The sequence below is a fragment of the Lepidochelys kempii genome, chromosome 7, assembly GCF_965140285.1.
Source record: "Lepidochelys kempii isolate rLepKem1 chromosome 7, rLepKem1.hap1, whole genome shotgun sequence".
Lineage (NCBI taxonomy): Eukaryota > Metazoa > Chordata > Testudines > Cheloniidae > Lepidochelys > Lepidochelys kempii.
This window is the reverse complement of record NC_136386.1, coordinates 30656697-30676038: the sequence shown is the minus strand read 5'-3', so window position 1 is coordinate 30676038 and position 19342 is coordinate 30656697. Positions and strand designations below refer to the sequence as shown.

Here is a 19342-nt window from a genome sequence, read left to right as displayed (position 1 = left end):
GAGCTGGAGGAGCAGCCATGGGCTGGTAGCTGGCCTATATCCTCCCTCTGCACAGATCAGTGTGGGTAGCAGTGAGCTCAACCTGCTCTCCCCATAGCCCAGAACCTGCCCCTGCATACCAGCTGGCCCACTACAGCCAGAGCTGGCTTGGGACCAGGCTCTCATTCTTGTCTTGTGCAGTTTCAAATCAACCCACCTGGGTGCCTGTGGGAAAATCTTTATTGAATAAGGCGGAGGGGAGACTGCTTATTACACAGCAATAGTATCTAGGACACACAGCACCCAGTGCTTTGCCCAAGGAGCCTGCGTTAGAGCAGAGGGCACAGTCCCATCCACCATTTAAAAGGGGCTGATAAGGGATGCTGAAGCTGGGCTGCTCCATCTTAGATGAGGCCTCCCAGCTGCTATAACTCTAACTTTACTCCTCCCCAGCCCCCTCTCTACAGCTTCAAGCAGCGCTGCGACCTAGAACTCCATTTCCCTTTGCCCCAAGGAGCACTGCCACTCTTCCCCCGGAGTGGGCTGGGTGAAGAGTGAAATAACCATGCATTGGGCACAACAGGCCCAGCACCCTCGTCTCTGGTGAGCCGGATGCTGCAGCAACTCATGGCTCAGACAGCAGAGGTGATGGAGGGAAGAAATGTGTCCCCAGCAGAGGGCAGCACTGAGGCAGTTCCAAGCCAGCTGGAGCATTCACCAGGCTGGTGGGTGTGAGTTCAGCCCCAGAAGGCAGTCTCCTTCCTGCTGCATCAGGCTCCTCATGCTGAGGTGTTTAGGAGGCTAGAAGATCGGGTTTCCTGCCCTGGGTCACTATTTTTCTTCCTCATCCCGGTCGCTGGCCACCGCTGCCGCCGCCTCACTGTCGTCCTCGCTCTCTGTGCAGCTGTAGTGCAGTCTGTTCGTGTTCACAAACAGGTCACTGTCGTCGTCCGAGTCCTCTTCCCCGGAGGAGCGAGCAGCCGTTTGCTCCCCTTCCCTGCTGCACAAAGGGGTGGCTGTCAGTTCTAGGCCTGTGGCCCTAGCAGTCACCTGGCTTCCTCCTTGGGGCAGCTGCCCACTGATCAGGGCACTAGCCTAAGACTGGAGACCTGGGTTACCTAGGACTGGAAGGGACCTTCTGGACCAGTGAGCCCCAACACTGCTATTGCAGCCACCCTGTCGTAGAATCCCAGTCAGACCCTTATCCAGCTCCCTCTGTAAACTCATTGGGCTGTTTGCCCCCATCCCCTGGGGAGACTTTGCCAGAATCTCCCTCTGAGGGGCTGAAACGTAATTGAGAAGCAGTCCCCCTCCTTTCACACTCACCTGGCCTCAGAGCTGGGCTGACTTTCTGCAGTGTCAGAGAAGGCCTCAGGCCTGTGGGGAAAAAGGCATGAGATGACAGAGCAGCCCTGGCTTTGAGACAATGGCTTGGAACAGGATGCTGGGCTTTTCCCCTCTCGGGAGGGCTGCAGGGAATGGGAGGGAATTGCCTCTCCACTCCAGCCCCTGCCCATGGCAGGGGACTGCTTCAGCCAACACAGCCCCTGCTGTGCAAAAGAGGCCAGAAATAACCCCAGCACAGACCTGTTTTCCTACCAACACAACAAACTACTTTGCTACAAAATCCAAACTTGTGGAAAAATCTCATTTGACTAAGTTTTTCCCAGTTTGCCAGTTAAACTAGAATCTGAGATTTTGTTTTTTGGCCAAGTTAGTTTTCAAAAGTGGTGGTGTTGTTTTTTTTTAGAAACTCTATCCCTACCTTCCTCATGTTAAGATCAGGTGGCCAGAAAAGGGATCATCTAATCTGACTCCTGTATAACAGACTCTAGGACTGCCCTGAATTAATTTCTGTTCAAACTACATCAAGTCTTTCCAAATCACGTCTGAGCTGGATTTAAAAATTGCCAGCACTGATGAATCCACCACAGCCTTTGGTCAGTTGTTCCAATGAACCCTCTTCTTTCCAATCTGAATGTGTCTAACTTCAATTTCCAGCCATTGGCTCTTGTACAATGTTTGTCTGCGAGATTGTAGAGCACACTGTCAAATTTCTGTTCCCCATGCAGGTACATATAGACTGCTCAACTCACCCCTTAAACTAAGGTTGAGCTCTGTGGAGTCTGTCACCAATCCTTATATTCTTGTGGCTCTTCTCTGACCCCTCTCAAATTTATCAATGTTCTTCTTGAGACTACACCCTGGGATCCCAGCAACAGTCACACCCGCCCCAAACTGATTATAAACAGCATGTGCTCTCTGCCACCAAAGCAATGAGCCCCCTGCTGGAGAACTACTCCCCCATCCATCTGTACCCAGTGCCCATGGAGATAACCCCCCTAAGCTAACTGCTCTGCTTCTATTCCTACAGCTCATGAGTGGTGGGAATCAACCCTCAGCCCTAGGCTGAGAACTGACGCCCAAATTGAGCAGTGAGAGAAACTAGGCCTTGGGACAGCTTATCCAGGATTGGGGTGGATTCTCCATTACGGTGACCTGGGGCACTAGCCAAGCATGGGGCAGAGCAGGGTTCAGTTCCTGGTTTTGCCACTGCCTTCGGGCGTGTTGCTTGGTGCATCTTGTGCCTCAGTCTCCTCATCTCTAAAATGGGGCTAGAGGTGCTGGGATTCCATGCTGAGTGTCATGAGTACGTCTATGTCAGGGAGGCTGAGGGTTTTGTAAATTCTCTAACACTGGCCCACTTTGTTCAGACGGGGGAAGATGTCCTGCAGGCTCCTCTTCCTACAAGATGGGCCTTGCTCATGACAGCCCAGGCCACAATCCCAGCAGGGCAAGTGACACATGGGCACTGCTGGGGGGAAGCAGCAAGGCTCAGGGAGGGATGTAAAGAGCAGAAGGGCGGAGCTGATGAAATCTCAGCCTCAGTAGGCACACTCAGGCCTGGGCCAATCCCTCAGCTTGGGATAACTCTTTTCTCCATCACCTTGGTGACAGAGGGGCAAGAGCAGGGTGTCTGGGAGCTCATGGCTCATCACACAAGCATGCACCTTCCCCCCGCCTCCAACTCCTACCAGAGCCCTTCTTTCTTTAGGTACTGCACATGGTCCTTGTACAACACAAAGTTGATCTCAGCCTTCACCTTCTCGCCCTCTTTGATGGGGTCCACCAGCAGAAAGTCACCTGTAATGGTAGAGGGACAGCGTGGAGAGTTTGGCTGGTTTAGGAGATGGGGAATGGGATACAGGGCCTTTCCCCTCTAGGGGGTGCCAGCTCTCATCTAGCCCCAGAGTGGGGTGATGGGGGGATAGGTGAGCAGGGAATGGGACACAGAGCTGCTTCCTCTCTTGAGGTGAAAACTCCAATCTGTGCCCAGGGGAGGTGGGATATGGGGCCTTTCCTCTCAAGGGGTGCCATGAACCCCGCTGCACTGTACTCACCTCGTTTGATCCAGATGTTCTTGCGGAATTTTGTGGGCATGCTCACTAAGAATCTGGTTCCCTCAGCCGTTTCCACCTCATGGAGGTTGTTTCCTGGGGTCCCCAGGACCTGGTGGAAGGAACAAGGGGGATTAACCACAGGAGCTGCTTCCCAAGGGAGTGGATTCTCCAGCATTTAGCACCTACAGATCAGGGCCTGTCTCACAGTGACACTCTAGTTCAACCACCAGAGCTAGGCTAGATGCAGGAATGGCTGAGGGGGGTATTCCATAGCCTGACTTATGCAGGAGTTCAGACTAGATGATCAGGCTCCAATTTTGGCCTTGAAATCTACTGCCCACATAGGGCTTTTAAATGGCTTACACTCTACCTTGCCCATAACACTCACAGCAAGACAATGACTGCCTGAAGCATGGGACTGGACTGCAGGGAGTAGGAAGGGATTTTCTTCCCCAATGCACAATTAGACAGATGTATTTGGGGGTTTTCTTGCCTTCCTCTGAAGCATGAAGCTCACCAGTGTTTAAGGGATATGATTAAGGGCAGGGAAGTGCTGAGATGAGACATGCCCAGATGCTCCCTGCAAGCAACCCACACCCCATGATGCAAAGGAAAGTGAAAACCCTCAAGGTCCCAGTGGAGCCCAGCTAAGCAGCGTTGCTCCCTCTCTCACCCGGACAATCTGCTGTTGAGGAGACGGCACCACGTACTCCTCCAACACCTCTTTCACCACATGCTTGCGTTTGGTTGCTTGGGACATCCTGGTGCGTTAGCCCTCGGGGACAGGATCCCTGCAGGGTGTGTGAAGTGCAGAATGTCTGGAAGGCTATAAGGAGAGAAGGAACAGTAGAGGGAGAAGAGCCTTGTTGCGTCTTCCCAAGATCAAATAAGCTTCTAAAGGCAACGAGTCCCCCAGTGAGAAGGGCACAGGACTGGCAGCCAGGAAATCTGAGTTCTATTGCAAGCTCTGCTGCTGACTTTGGGCAAGTCCCTTTGCCACTCAGTGCCTCAGTTTTCCCTCTCTCTCCCACAACCCAGACCCTTTGCCTAGATAGGGTACAAGCTCTGTGGGGCAGGGGCTGCTTCTCACTAAGTGTCTGTGTACCGCCTGGCATGATGGCATCAGGGTCTGTACAGCACCCAGGCCACGTAGGCACAGAGTGCCTGCCAGCCCCTTAACTGAGATCAGGGCCCCATTGTGTCAGGCACTGTAGAGACACACAGTGAGAGACAGTCCCTGCCCTGAGGAGCTTGCAGTCTAAATAGACGAAGGGCAGGAGAAAATGAAGCACAGTGAGAAGGGTCATGGAGGGGGCAGAACAGAACCCAGGCAGCCCTGGGTCCCTTGCTATCGCCTTGCCCATTAGACCACACCGCCTATCCATCAAGGATGTCCCTTTGATCCTAGGTTATCAGGAAAGGTTACTAGAGGTGCCCCATCTACCTTCTCTACTCCCCCTAGGATGGGGCAGAGATTGTCTGCTCTCCCAGGAAGCCAGCAGCACCACTACCTGCAAGGTACCTGTTTGGGGGACAAAGAAAGGCTGTACGACTCTGATAGTAGAGGATCCAGCGCTGAATTCAGTCCTCGAGGCATCCACCAGCACTGGACACACTGGAAGAGGAACAAAGACAACTCTGTGGCTCATCGAAATGGATGGGGACTCCCTCACTCAGGGAATGAGGCAGCTCCAAGATTCCTCCACTCTACCGGAAAATTCCAGGCCAGGCTCCACACATTGTCTCCTGTAGTGTTGTAATAATTCTACTGAGAACAGTTTAGCCACGAATCTCAAAGTGCTTTACCACAAGGAGGTCAGGATCATCAATAGTGAACTGAGGCACAGGGAGGGGAAGGGACAACACAGGCAAACAGTGGGAGGTGAAACTGAGGCAGAGATGGAGCACAACAGGGAACAGATCCCAGGCATCTTGAGTGCCAATTAAGTACACTGTCCCACTGGGCCATGGAAAGATTGCCAGCAATTCTGCTGATGATTGCAGGAGTGAGGTTAATTCTTCAGGGCTGAATCAGCTTCCCAGATAAAAATCTCATCCACATCAGAGAATGAAGCAAAGACCCCACAGAGATCATGGAAACCAAGAAGAGATTGACCCAGCCAGTTTGTGCCATAACCTTGTTATTGTTTCCTTGCAGTCAGAGACAGATGAGTGGGGTCGAGTGAATGAATCACCTCTGTGACTCAGTTTCCCTCACCTAAAAAGATGGGGATAATTCCTCCATTATCAGTCCGTGCTGAGATTCATTCCAGCCTTGCCCTAAGCATTCGACCCCCCCGCCCGAGCTGGGATGGAACCCAGGAGTCCTACCCTCGCCCCCATCGCAGACATTAGTCCCAGCTGATTCTCCAACCCCCCGCCCCCGAGATGCGAGGGCCGGGTCCCCTCCAGGGCTACTGCATGTCACGGGGGTGGGTGCGGGGGAGCTCCTTCCCCTGCGCGGGGTGTATGACCCCGAACACCCCTTGCGGGCGGGGGGTTTCCTGTTCCCCAAACACCCGCGGGGGCTGGACTGGTGTGAGCGCCTCTGCCGCCGCCGCCCCCCTGGAGCCTCCCGCCCTACCTCTCTCCACATGGGGGGACTGAGTCGCGTCCACCGCTTCCGCCTCCCGAGCCTCCCCCAGCCCTTCCCCGCCCCACTTCCGGCGGTACCGCTCTGACCTGCTTCCGGGCGCCTCCGCGCCCTGCCCTGGTACCCCCTGGTCCCCTCCCGGGCCCCAGCGCCGTCCCCGGGGCCCGCTAACGCACGGGGCAGCCCGGGGCGTTATTATGGGATGGAAGGGTTGCTACGGGCCATCCCCAGCGACAATCAGGCGGTGTCAGAGGCTGGCCCCCGCCCATTGGTTACTGCTTGGGGTACCATCGAGTTTTCAACTGGCTAGAGTGGCGATTCTGAACTCTGTGGTTCCAAGTGTGGCTGGAGAGTCCCTGCGAGGGCGCCAGGGCTGTCAGCACTCAGAGCGGATGTAGCCGAGAGAGACCCTGTACTCTATGGTTAAAAGTGTGGATGGATCGCCACTGGAAGGGCTGTCGGGCATTATAGAGCGCCGCCTACTCTCGATGGTTATATGGGGCGCGAAGAGGCGCGCGGCCCGGCGTGGCCTGGAAGAGGAAGTGGTGGGTGCGCAGGCGCGGTGGGTGGCCGGTTGGGCGGGAGCGGCGGCGGCTGAGGCGCTGCAGCAGCGAGTGGAGCCGGTGAGTCGTTGCGGCGCCGGGCGGGGGCCTCGGGCCGGGTGAAGGCGGCGGGGCGGGGCGGGGCGGTGTCTGTGGCGGAGCCTGAGGGCGCAGGGGAAGGAGGAGCTGAGGGAGGGATGGGCGCGGGGGCGGGCGGAGACGCTGCTGCTGAGGCGCGGGGTATAGGGTGGGGCTGGGTGTCTCTGTGGGGGTGTTAGGGAGAAGAGGGGTGAGGTTGGAGTGTTTGGGGCTGGGGGAGGGGGACGGTTCTCTGTAAGGATTGGTGGGGCTGACGGTTCCTGGGGGGAGGGCTGGCCCTATCCATAGGGGAGGGTGCTCTCTATAGAGCAGTAGTTTCCAACCTTTTTAAGTACAAGATGGCTTCTTGAATTTAGCGCAACCTGTGATCTACCCCGCTCTTTCCCCAAGGCCCCACCCCGCTCACTCCATCCCCCCTCCTTCTGTTGCTCGCTCCCGCCACCCTCACTCGCTTTCACTGTGCTGGGGCAGGGGGTTGGGGTGCCGCAGGGGGTGCGGGCTCTGGGCTGGGGCCGAGGGGTTTGCAGTGTGGGAGGGGGCTCTGGGCTGAGTCTGGGTCAGGGGGTTGGGGTGCAGGAGTGGGTGAGGGGTGTGAGCTCTGGGAGGGGGTGAGGGGTGCAGGAGAGGTTTGGGGTACTGGCTCCATGAGGGGTTTCAGGGCTGGGGCAGGGGGTTGGGGTGCTGGAGGGAGTATGGGGGTGCTGGCTCCAGGAGTGGGCTGGGGTGCAGCTCCTGCTGGACGGCATGTACCTCAGGCAGTAGGGCTAAGGCAGGCTCCCCTCCTGGAAGCTGTTGGCATGTCCCTGCACAGTAGCCCCTGGATGGGGGGCATGGCTAGTAGCTCTGTGTGCTGCCCATCTCTGCAGACGCTGCCCTTGCAGCTCCCATTGGCTGCAGTTCCCATTCCCGGCCAATGGGAGCTGCAGGGGCGGTGCTTGCAGGCAGGAATGGTGTGCGGAGACCCCCTGACCCCACCCTGCCCCTGCAGGGACCTGTCAGCCACTTCTGGGAGTGGTGCGGGGCTGGGGCAGGTAGGGAGCCTGCCTTAGCCCCGCTGCACCCCCAAATTTTTAGCAGCTGGATATGGCAATCGACTGGCAGAGTCAATCGCGATCTGCTGGTTGGTGACCACTGCTATAGAGGGTGAGGCTTGGGAGCTCTGTGAGGGTGGCTGGGCTGATGGTATCTGGGGGAGGGTTGAGTTAGTGCTAATGATAATCCTTACTTAGCTCTTATCGTTAGTAGATCTCAAGAGATTTGTAAAGGAGGGTCAGTATCATCCTCCATTTTACAGATGTGGAAACTGAGGCACAGAGTTGAAGTGAAGCCCTGGGTCAGTAGCTGAGCTGGGAATAGAACCTGTCATAAATATAAAGGGAAGGGTAAACACCTTTAAATCCCTCCTGGCCAGAGGAAAAACCCTTTAACCTGTAAAGGGTTAAGAACCTAAGACAACCTCACTGGCACCTGACCAAAATGACCAATGGGGAGACCAGATACTTTCAAAGCTGGAGGTGGGGGAAACAAAGGGTTCTGTCTGTGTTGCTTTTGCTGGGACCAGAGCAGGAATGCAGGTCAGAACTCCTGTAAAGGGTTAATAAGCAATCTAGTTAGATATGTGTTAGATTCTGATTTGTTTAAATGGCTGATAAAATAAGTTGTGCTGAACGGAATGTATATTCCTGTTTTTGTGTCTTTTTGTAATTTAAGGTTTTGCCTAGAGGGATTCTCTATGTTTTGAATCTGATTACCCTGTAAGGTATTTACCATCCTGATTTTACAGAGGTGATTCTTTTTCTTCAATTAAAATTCTTCTTTTAAGAACCTGATTGCTTTTCATTGTTCTTAAGATCCAAGGGTTTGGGTCTGTGTTCACCTATGCAAATTGGTGATGATTTTTATCAAGCTTTCCCCAGGAAAGGGGGTGTAGGGCTTTGGGGGGATTTTGGGGGGAAAGACGTTTCCAAGTGGGCTCTTTCCCAGTTATATTTGTTAGACGCTTGGTAGTGGCATCAGTAAAGTCCAGGGACAAAAGGTAAAATAGTTTGTACCTTGGGGAAGTTTTAACCTAAGCTGGTAAAAATAAGCTTAGGGGGTTTTTCATGCTGGTCCCCACATCTGTACCCTAGAGTTCAAAGTGGGGAAGGAACCTTGACAGAACCCAAGTCTTTTGAGTCTAGTTTAGTGCTCTACCCACTAGACTACATTGTGGGGAAGGGAGGGGTACAGTGCAGGTGTCTGAAATTGTTTTTTTTTGTAGAGGACAGTGCTCAGATTGGGCAGATGTGGTGAGTTAGGGAGAGGAGGATCTCTGGTGGTGAGAGAGGGGTTGGGGTATAGTGGGTGTGTCTGTGAAGGCTGGGAGTGTCTAGTGATGGGTGGTATCTGTTGGGGCTGGAAGTGTCTGGCTATTGGCAGGATTGGGATGGGAGCGAACAATGGAAGGTGTTTCTGAATGGGTGGAGAGAGGATCTGAGGGGTGGATCTGGGAGGAGAGAGGTGGGGCTGAGGGTGTCTGGAGAAGGGAGGGAGGGGGTCTTTCTGGTGAAGGAAGGGTGAGGGTGTGTGTAGGGGAGGATGCATCTGGTGAGGATAGGCCAAGAGCAGGATCTCTAAAAGAGCTTAGGGTGTCTGGAGAAAAGGTGTCTTTTGGGAGGCAGGGGGTACAGAATCGGAGCAAGGGGCTTGTTGGTATTTGGAGGCAAGGAGGGGCGGAGGGTGCATGTGGAAGGGAGGGAGTTATCTCTGAGGTTGGGCGCTCTGCAGAAAGCGGGGAATTCAGGGGCCTTTGGTGGGACTGTCACAGATAGACAGGTCCAGTGCCCTTTACAGCCTTGGAATAGTCCCTGGAACGACCCCTGTAGTGTGTTGACCCCTTTAGGGTCATGCTCTCTTGCTGGGGTAAGCCCTGTGGCTTCACCGCTTCCTGGGACTGAACCTCAGAGCCTTTAATACCCCTGCTAACTCTGTGAGCTTCCCTCAGTGAGTCCACTCAAATTGGACATCTGGGGAACACTTACACACCCAAAGGGAGCAATGCAGCCCTGACTTTCTGACTTTGGAGTGACTCAGCCAGTGTTAAAACAGAAGGATTTATTAGACTACTCAAGGAGCTGACTGAGGAGATATCTGAGCCATGAGTGATTATCTTCAAAAAGTCATGTAAGACTAGAGAGATTCCAGAGGACTGGAAAATGACACTATATTTGCCTATCTATAAAAAGGGAAATAAGGACAACCCAGAGAATTACAGACCAGTCAGCTTAATTTCAGTACTCGGAAAGATAATGGAGCAAATAATTAAGCAATCATTGTGCAAACACTTAGGTCAGGGGTGGGCTAACTATGGCCTGTGGGCCAGATCCAGCCCACCAGCCATTTTAATCCAGCCCTCGAGCTCCCGCTCGGGAGCAGGGTCTGTTACTTTCCCCACTCTGGTGCTCTAGTCAGGGAGCAGGGTCAGGGGCCGCTCCATGTGGCTCCTGGAAGCAGCAGCATGGCCCCCTCCAGTTCTCCAGCCTTGGAGCAGGGTTGGGGCCATGCCACGCGACTCCCGGAAGCAGCAGCATGGCCCCCCCTATGTGTAGGGGCAGCCAGGGGCCTCTGCTCTGCATGCTGCCCCCACCCCAAGCACCGCCCCTGCAGCTCCCATTGGCCGAAAACCTCATCCAGTGGGAACTTTCTGGGGTCGGTGCCTGCGGGCAGGGCCATGTGTAGAGCTGCCTGGCTGCGCCTAGCATAGGAGCTGGAGCGGGAACATGCCACTGTTTCCCGGAGCTGCTTGAGGTAAGTGCCACCCGGAGCCTGCACCCCTGCCCCAGCCCTGATCTCCCTCCTGCCTTCCAGACCCCTCAATCCCAGCCCGGAGCACCCTCCTACATCTCAAACTTCTCATCCTCAGCCCCACCCCAGAGCCTGCACCCCTAGCCGGTGCCCTCACCCCTTCCTGCACCCTAACTCCAATTTTGTGAGCATTCATGGCCTGCCGTACAATTTCTATTCCCTGATGTGGCCCTCAGGCCAAAAAGTTTGCCCACGCCTGACCTAGATGATAATGATAAGTAGTGGTCAGGATGGATTTGTCAAGAGCATATTAAGTCAAACCAACCTAATATCTTTCTTTGACAGGGTAACAAGCCTTGTGGATAGAGGGGAAGCCGTAGATGTGGTATGTCTTGACTTTTAGTAAGGCTTTTGATACTGTCTCGCGTGACCTTCTCATAAATAGACTAGGGAAATACAACCTACGTGGAGCTACTATAAAGTGGGTACATAACTGGTTGGAAAACTGTTCCCAGAGTAGCTATCAGTAGGGCTATCAAGTGCTTAAACAAATTAATTGTGCTTAATAATAGAAAACCATTTATTTAAATATTTTTGTATGTTTTCTACCTTTTCAAATGTATTGATTTCAATTACAACACAATATAAAGTGTACAGTGCTTACTTTATATTTGATTACAAATATTTCCACTGTAAAAAACAAAAATAGTATTTTTCAGTTCACCTCATACAAGTACTGTAGTGCAATCTCTTTATCATGAAAGTTTAACTTCCAAATGTCAAATTGTGTACAAAAACCCCCTGCATTCAAAAATAAAACAATGTCAAACTTTAGAGCCTATAAGTCCACTCAGTCTTATTTCTTCTTGTTCGGGCAATCACTCAGACAAACAAGTTTGTTTACATTTGCAGGAGATAATGCTGTCCACTTCTTGTTCACAATGTCACCTGAAAATGAGAACAGGCATTTGCACAGCACTGTTGTAGCCAGTGTCGCAAGATATTTATGTACCAGATGTGTTAAAGATTCATCTGTCCCTTCATGCTTCAACTGCCATTACAGAGGACATGCATCCATGCTGATGATGGGTTCTGCTCTATAGCAATCCAAAGCAGTACAGACTGACCCATGTTCATTTTCTTCATCTGAGTTAGTTGCCACCAGCAGAAGATTGATTTTCTTTTTTGGGTTCTGTAATTTCCACATCAGAGAGTTGCTCTTTTAAGACTTCTTGAAAGCATTCTCCACACCTCATACCTCTCAGATTTTGGAGGGCACTTCAGATTTTTAAATCTTGGGTCGACTGCTGTAGCTATCTTTAGAAATCTCACATTGGTACCTTCTTTGCGTATTGTCAAATCTGCAGCGAAAGTGTTCTTAAAATGAATGTGTGCTGAGTCATCTTCTGAGACTACATGAAATATATGGCAGAATGTGGGTAAAACAGAGCCGGAGATATACAATTCTCCTTCAAGGAATTCAGTCACAAATTTAATTAACACCTGATTTTTTTAATGAGCGTCATCAGCATGGAAGCATGTCCTCTGGAATGGTGGCCGAAGCATGAAGGAACATACAAATGTTTAGCATATCTGACATGTAAATACCTTGCAATGCTGGCTACAAAAGTCCCATGTGAATGCCTATTCTCACTTTCTGGTGACATTGTAAATAAGAAATGGGCAGCATTATTTCCTGTAAATGTAAACAAACTTGATTGTCTTAGTGATTGGCTGAACAAGAAGTAGGACTGAGTGGACTTGTAGGCTCTAAAGTTTTACATTTTGTTTTTGAGTGCAGTTATATAACAAAAACTACATTTCTAAGTTGCACTTTCATAATAGAGATTACACTACAGTACTTGTATGAGGTGAATAGAAAAATACTATTTCTTTATAATTTTTACAAGTGCAAATAGTTGTAATGAAAAATAATATAAAGTGAGCACTGTACACTTTGTATTCTGTGTTGTAATTGAAATCAATATATTTGAAAATCTAGAAAAAACATAGAAAAATATTTAATTTCACTTGCTATGTTATTTAACAGTGTGATTAAAATGGCAATTAGTTGCGATTAATTTTTGTGAGTTAATCATGCGAGTTAACTGTGATTAATCAACAGCCCCAGTTATCAGTGGTTCACAGTCAAACTGGAAGGACATATCAAGTGGGGTCCCACAGGGGTCAGTTCTGGATTCAGTTCTGTTCAATATCTTCATCGGAGATTTAGATAATGGCGCAGAGTACACTTATAAAGTTTGTGGACCATACTAAGTTGGGAGCGGTTGCAAGTGCTTTGGAGGATAGAATTAAAATTCAAAATGATCTCAACAAACTGGAGAAATGGTCTGAAGTAAATAGGATGTAATTCAATAATGACTAATATAAAATACTCCACTTAGGAAGGAACAATCAGTTGCATGCATACAAAATGGGAAATGACTAGGGAGGAGTTCTGCAGAAAGGCATCTGGGGGGTCATAGTGGATCACAAGCTAAATATGAGTCAATGGTTGTAACACTGTTCCAAAAAAAGCAAACATCATTTTGGGATGTAATAGCAGTAGTGTTGTAAGCAAGACACAAGAACTAATTCTTCTGCTCTACTCCGCACTGAGTATTGTATCCAGTTCTGGGCACCGCATTTCAGGAAAGATGTGGACAAATTGGAGAAAGTCCAGAGAAGAGCAACAAAAATTATTCAAGGTCTAGAAAACATGACCTATGAGGGAAGATTGAAAAAATTGGGTTTGTTTAGTCTGGAGAAGAGAAGTCTGAGAGCAGAAATAATGAAAATTTTCAAATACATAAAAAGTTGTTAAAAGGAGGGAGAAAATTTGTTCTCCTTAACCCCTGAGGATAGGACAAGAAGCAATAGGCTTAAATTGCAGCAAGGGTGGTTTAGGTTGGACATTAGGAAAAAAATTCCTAACTGTCAAGGTGGTTAAACACTGGAATCAATTGCCTAGGGAGGTTGTGGAATCTCCATCATTGGAGATTTTTAAGAGAAGGTTACACAGACACCTGTCAGGGGTGGTCTAGATAACACTTAGTCCTGCCTTGAGTGCAGGGGACTGGATTCGATGACCTCTCGAGGTCCTTTCCAGTCCTATGATTCTATTAGATGTCTGGAACATAGCTTAGAAAGTCCTCTGTTTGCTGTAACTTTCTATTCTCTATGCTAAGTCCATCTGGGTCAGTCCAGAGCTCTCTCTGATCCCCCTTGAGACCCAGTCCAGAAGTCAAGAGCTTGCTTCCAGGAGCCCATGCTTAACAAACATCAAAGGCCCCTCTCCGTCTTTTGTTCTTGTTCCTGGGCAGACTTTGTCATCTGGTCTCCTCAGGCCTTTGTTCTCCAGCTGCTCACAACTGGCTGGTTTCCTGAAGAGGGTGGGACCCCTTCATTGGTTGCTAGGCGCCAAATGGCGGGGCAGTTGTAATGGCCATTGTCTGTTGGGGCTATCCATGGGCATGGAGCCCCACTGGCCCCAGACAGTCAGGCCTCAGTCATACCTGTATCTCTAGGCCTCTGCAAAGAGCAAACGACCCTTTCCCCCCACCTAGTTAACCAGGCACCACATAGGAAAACTGAGGTACACACAATATTCACACAAAATGTTATGAAAAATTCCCACTCCATCACAGGGGGTCTCTAGGGAAGGCTGAGGAGGAGAATGAGGCTGAAGGTATCTGGATGGGGCTTAGTATTGTGACAGGAACAGTGGAGCGGCTTTGCAGGATTAGGTTATGGAGGAGTTGGGGTATCTGCATGGGAGGTTGGAGGGGTCTGCTGAAGGAGGTTGGGATCTAGTGGGTGGGAAATCTGGAAGCGGAATGATGCTGGAGAATTTGGGGGGTTGTTGGAAGTGGGGAGAGGTGATCTCAGGAGAATTGGGGTTGGGACAAATGCATGGGGACTGGTCTGGAAGCACTCAGGTGTTGGATAGGTTTTGTTGCTTGGGGCAAGAGCCCTGGAAGACGGTCAGCGGAGAAGTGGGCTGAGACTCCTGGGGGGAGGAGTTGGTCCTGGGACATCAGTCTTCCTTCCCATCCCTTAAAGCTTCTAACTAAAACCATAATGTGTCCAGTCCTCCCTCTGCTTGTGAGGTGTGGATAGGGAAGTTGACTAGGAAACATGCCTCAAGAAAAATCTTTGCTCCGTGTAAAGTCCAAGGCTATCATTCTCTCCTCCTGTCAGATCAGAGTGTGATAGACTTGAGTTACAAGACTAGGAACTTGGTTAATTCCTGATCTGGGAATTCCCTCTCCAGTGGACAGAAAATATAAAGCGGGGAACAGCTTTAAGTACAAATAACCATTTTTTGTACTGTTGACTACTTTTGTTGACCACGTACCAGAAGCTCTTTATTACTGCCTTAACTATGTGTTGGCACCATGTGTTCTGCTCCTGGCCTCTTGGTAGATGAGTCCATTTCCAGTGGCTTCATTTGTTCTCATTAGTTTGCAGTTATCTTGTTTACCCCTGTAAACACTCAATTAAGTGAGCTAACACTGTGGGTGACTAGTTCAAATATTAATGTAAGAATCCTGGGTAAAATTTGACACTAGCCGTCAGGTATCTTGGAAGCTATTTTTATTAGCTTCTTCTCGGAAAAATAAAATTCCACACTTTATGAAACAGATTTCTCTCCCCTGCCCCTGTGATTCAGGGCTTGTTTATTTTAAGTAAGTAATTTACAATTGCTACAACTACCCTAGGAAACTAAAAATAAAATTGAAATACTTCATTCTGTCTCATTATTGCAGCTGAGAGCTGTGATAAAGGTGTTAGGCTTCCTACAACTAAATAATGTTTTTATATTGCAGTAGTGATCAAAGGTGCTGCTGTGGCAGGCTCTGTACACAGACCATTCTTGGCTCATATTCCAATCTTCCTTAGTATTTTCTTTAAGGCTAAAAGGGACCATTATGTCCATTCTGACCTCCTGCATAATGCCAGCCATAGAATTTCACCTAATTACCTCTGTATTGAGCCCATTCACTTCCCTCAGTTACATTCAGACTGGCCTGCATGACAGAGGAGATATATATAGAACTGGTATATACATCCCCTCTTCTATATATAGCGTTGGGCACTAGCCATGCAGTTTATAGCTAGTCTGAAAGTGATCTGTGTGCCTGAGCAGTGTTCTCAGAGGTTTGGCTGATGATGAATCCGAACTGTGGTCTCTCTCATCTGTGGAAGACCTGTTAAAATCTGAGATCACAACTATAAAGGACTTTTGTGGGCATCTGTTCACAACGGAACTGCTGGAATCTTAATATGATTAGTAGGGTCTTGTAAATAGTAAGTACCAGCACTTGTTTCTGTCCTCACTTAAAACTTAGAGTGGATAAGATCTTTCATTTTGCACCAAAATATAGTTCATACGTATTCAAGTCCCCAAATCCTGACGGAGTGGGTGCAGCTAACTTTGATCTCTGGTGCAGCAGGATTCAGGGCTCTGTGGCGCATGCCTCTTATTACAGTTTATACTGACCTCTGTCTTTCTCTTCTTTTAGATCAAGCACCAGCCAGTATGTCGTCCACCTCCCAGAAGCACCGGGACTTTGTGGCTGAGCCCATGGGGGAGAAGCCCGTGGGAACTCTGGCCGGAATTGGGGATGTTCTTGGAAAGAAGCTGGCGGACAAAGGCTTTGACAAGGTCTCTGGAGACATTTTTTTTTTTTTTTGGGCACAGCTCTCTCTGTGTCTTTAGAGGGGTGGAGTTCATAAAAATCAGCTGTGGTCAGTGGCTTGAGTGAAACCATGTGGGAAATTGGGGCTTGAAATTGACCCACTAGCAATTTTGGAGCATCTTGGATAACTCCAAGGGACAAAAGATCCTCTTAAATCACGTGCCAACACAGGGCACCTTCTCCCTGTGATGTTCCTGTCACAAGGGGAGCTGGCCCTTTAAGGGGATTATGGCTCTTCTAGATGTAGCCCACCTCCCCTAGTGGAGAGAAGGGATAGTTAGATGCTGGGGGAGCATGGGACTTAGAACCAGACTTGTTGAGAATGGGTAGGAAGGCAGCCTGAATTCAGGGAGAGCAGATGTGGGAGTGAGTGCTCCATTAAAGAGCAGGCAGAATATCCAAGGAGGAGGCCTAGGCTGTTCTCCAAAGGTCGTAGGTGGGCCTGGGGTAGATGGGAGGGAGAAGAGGCTGCTAGAAAAACCGCAGCAGGGATGGGACTAAGAGGGGGGTGGGCAAGCTATGGCCCCTCAGGACTTTGGATCCGGCCCGCAGGATTGCCACCCCTATGGCGCTGTGGACTCCGCGCCGCTCTGGGAAGTGGCCGGCACCATGTCCCTGCGGCCCCTGAGGAACGGGGGGGCAGAGGGCTGACCATGCTGTCCTTGCCTGTGGGTACCTCCCCTGAATTCCCATTGGCCGGGAATGGGGAACTGTGGCCAATGGGAGCTTCGGGGGAGGTACCCACAAGTAAGGGCAGTGTGCTCAGCCCTCTGCCCCTCTCTCCCCCAGGGGCTGCAGGGATGTGGTGCGGGCCGCTTCCTGGAGTGGTGCGGGGCCAGGGCAGGCAGGCAGGGAGCCTGCCCTGGTCCTGGTGTGTGCTGCTCCCACCCCGGAGCCGCTCCAGGTAAGCAGTGCCAGATTGGCGCCTGCACCCTCCTGCACCCCAACTCCCTGCCCAGAGCCCCCTGCTGCACCTCACACCCTTCCTGCACCCCTGCCCTGAGCCCCCTCCTGCACTATGCACCCACTCCTGCACCCCAACCCCCTTCCCTGAGCCCCCTCGTACACCCCGCACTCCTCCTCTGCCCCAGCCCCTTGCCCTGAGCCCCTTTCTGCAGAGCGCACCCCTTCCCACACCCCAACCCCCTGCCCCAGCCCTACATTCATGGCCCTGCATGCAGTTTCCCAACCCAGATGTGGCCCTTAGTCCAGGGGTGGGCAAACTTTTTGGCCCAAGAACCTCTGCGTCAAGGGTGTGAGCCAACTAGGAAGGCTTGGTGGGGGAGAGATCTGGAGTTTGAACTCTACATTAATAAACGAGACTCCTGAAAAGGAAAGGATTAGTGAGAAAACATCTGCTGTCTGAGATCTGATGAACTAGAGAAGGGGAAACTGAGGTTGGGCCAAAAACCACATTGGGCAAGCCCTGCTGTAGTAACAAGGTAAGAAATGGGACAAGTGACAATCTGCCTTAACCAGCATCTTCCTTAAAAAATCACTGTCTCACACTTGCAGGATTGCCCAGGCACTCAGATTTGGAAGAGCAAGCCTGACCACAGCCTAATCCCTGTGATCTCTTCAGAGGTTCTAAAGCCCTTAATTCCCCTTTCATCGGAATTGATATGCCTCATAATTGTCATAAATACAAAAGCTCCAGGCAATCAATTCTCCAGACCCCTTGTTTTAAAATATTCAGCTGCCCTCTGGTGTGGAATCCCTTGGATGTGGAAGGAAATCCTTTCATGCACTGTCACCTTGAGTTGTAGAGATCAGAGATCCCAGCTGCTGTGGTTTGGGTGAATGCAAGACTTTTATTTCTACCTTGCTAAATGTGCCCCCTAGAGGTCACCCTGAATAATGGCTCTAGATGTTCACAACTAACACCAGAGTGCAGTGGCCTGGAACTCAGGCCTGGGTTCAACTCCACCTGAGCCACAGACTTCCTATGTGACCTTGGGCAAATCCACACTTAAGCTTCATTGGCCTAGCTGTGTCAGAGAGGGGTGTGACTTTTTTGCTGACAGCTAGGTTGGAAAAGTATAGAGGCTGTTACACCTGCAAGAGGACTGTTCTGCCAGTACGCAGCTTATCCTGGGAGGGTTTGCTGTTAGCTGTGTTGCCAAATCTTAAGTTTAGACAAGGCCTTAACTCACTCTGTGCCTCAGTTCCCTGTCTGTAAAACAGGGATAATGCTCCCATCATTCACTTTCCTGCGAGGTTAAAGCCCATTGATCTGTGAGGTGCTCAGCTGCAAGTTGTTAGTATTGAGATTGCTCTATGGGACAGTGTAAAAGCTGTTCAGCTATCACTCACCCTTTAGAAACCAATCAGTGGGCAACCTGGGGCTGTCCTCTCCTCTCCTCCATTTAGCAGCGGGTTTTGTGTGTATTTTTAACTATCAGTTGTGATACCCTTTCCTTTCTGTGCTCAGGCATATGTGGTACTTGGACAATTCCTGGTTCTGAAGAAAGATGAAGAACTCTTCCGGGAATGGCTGAAAGACACGTGTGGCGCCAACGCCAAGCAATCCAGAGACTGTTCTGGCTGCCTGCGGGAGTGGTGCGACGCCTTCTTGTGAATGTTGGCTATTGTTGCCTCCGCACCAGCAGTCACTATTATGGCTTTCATAGTTAGCAGGGAAAAAAAAATCTTCCCAACCCTTCCACTTTGTACCCAAATCAAAGGGCAGAATGGAATTAATAATTTATGGAAACCCTGTGGCATTTAGAATGTCTATTTACATGGCTCTCATTTCTAGCCAGAAAGAAAATAATTGTCCCTGGAACCTGCTGTTAGTGTAACTAACCAGATTTCTTCTGGGGAAAGAGAGGGTAATGTTCTATTCTACACCTTTGTTAGATCTTTGTTTTGAATTTTATAGATACAGGGTTCCTCACTGTTTCAGACCAGCTAACTCCTAAAGCCTTAATAATCCACATGCTTGTAAAGGGGAGCGTTTTCATTGTCTTAATTCGAACTCTTATTGATATGCGGCTTGCTCACTGTTAGTTTAAAAAAAAGTTGTGGTTTTAAGCTTATTCTGGCTTATTTCTGGAGCAGTTATTTGAGGACCCTCCAGATTGTTTTATGCCACTTGGCTTTCTTTGGAAAAGTAACAGTGGAAGAAAACATTGTAACATTTTTTTAAAACAATAAAAATCAGCTGTGTTAATATTCCGGAGCTGCTCTTGGTTTAACTTGTTTACTAGGGGATCTGGGAGGTGGTGGAGCAGTTGTAGATGG

At 50.2% G+C, this 19342-nt stretch overlaps 2 protein-coding genes across 9 annotated transcripts; one reads left to right on the top strand and one right to left on the bottom strand.

Annotated features, from left to right (window-relative positions):
• Positions 1-201: 201 nt before the first annotated feature.
• Positions 202-6246, bottom strand: EIF1AD (eukaryotic translation initiation factor 1A domain containing). Of its 5 annotated transcripts, none has more exons than XM_073351698.2 (7): positions 6063-6246; positions 4903-4995; positions 4054-4206; positions 3381-3489; positions 3015-3123; positions 1306-1356; positions 202-976 (listed from the first exon to the last, which is right to left on the bottom strand). In XM_073351698.2, exons 3-7 carry the CDS (start codon positions 4138-4140, stop codon positions 811-813), a joined length of 522 nt encoding a protein of 173 aa, XP_073207799.2. In that variant the 5' UTR covers positions 4141-4206; positions 4903-4995; positions 6063-6246; the 3' UTR covers positions 202-810. The 5 variants fall into 5 exon arrangements, with proteins under 5 accessions (XP_073207799.2, XP_073207794.2, XP_073207795.2 ...); XM_073351693.2 differs by having other exon boundaries at positions 202-979; positions 6063-6245; XM_073351694.2 differs by lacking the exon at positions 6063-6246 and adding an exon at positions 5965-6044 and having other exon boundaries at positions 202-979.
• A 57-nt stretch (positions 6247-6303) lies between these two features.
• On the top strand, positions 6304-19276 carry BANF1 (barrier to autointegration nuclear assembly factor 1). 4 transcript variants are annotated; one of them, XM_073351700.2, is made up of 5 exons: positions 6305-6596; positions 8325-8399; positions 10743-10782; positions 15923-16065; positions 18531-19276. In XM_073351700.2, the coding sequence occupies exons 4-5, from the start codon at positions 15940-15942 to the stop codon at positions 18675-18677; spliced, it is 273 nt and encodes a 90-aa protein (XP_073207801.1). In that variant the 5' UTR covers positions 6305-6596; positions 8325-8399; positions 10743-10782; positions 15923-15939; the 3' UTR covers positions 18678-19276. The 4 variants fall into 4 exon arrangements, with proteins under 4 accessions (XP_073207803.1, XP_073207801.1, XP_073207802.1 ...); XM_073351702.2 differs by lacking the exon at positions 10743-10782 and having other exon boundaries at positions 6304-6596; XM_073351701.2 differs by lacking the exon at positions 8325-8399.
• The last annotated feature ends 66 nt before the right edge of the window (positions 19277-19342 follow it).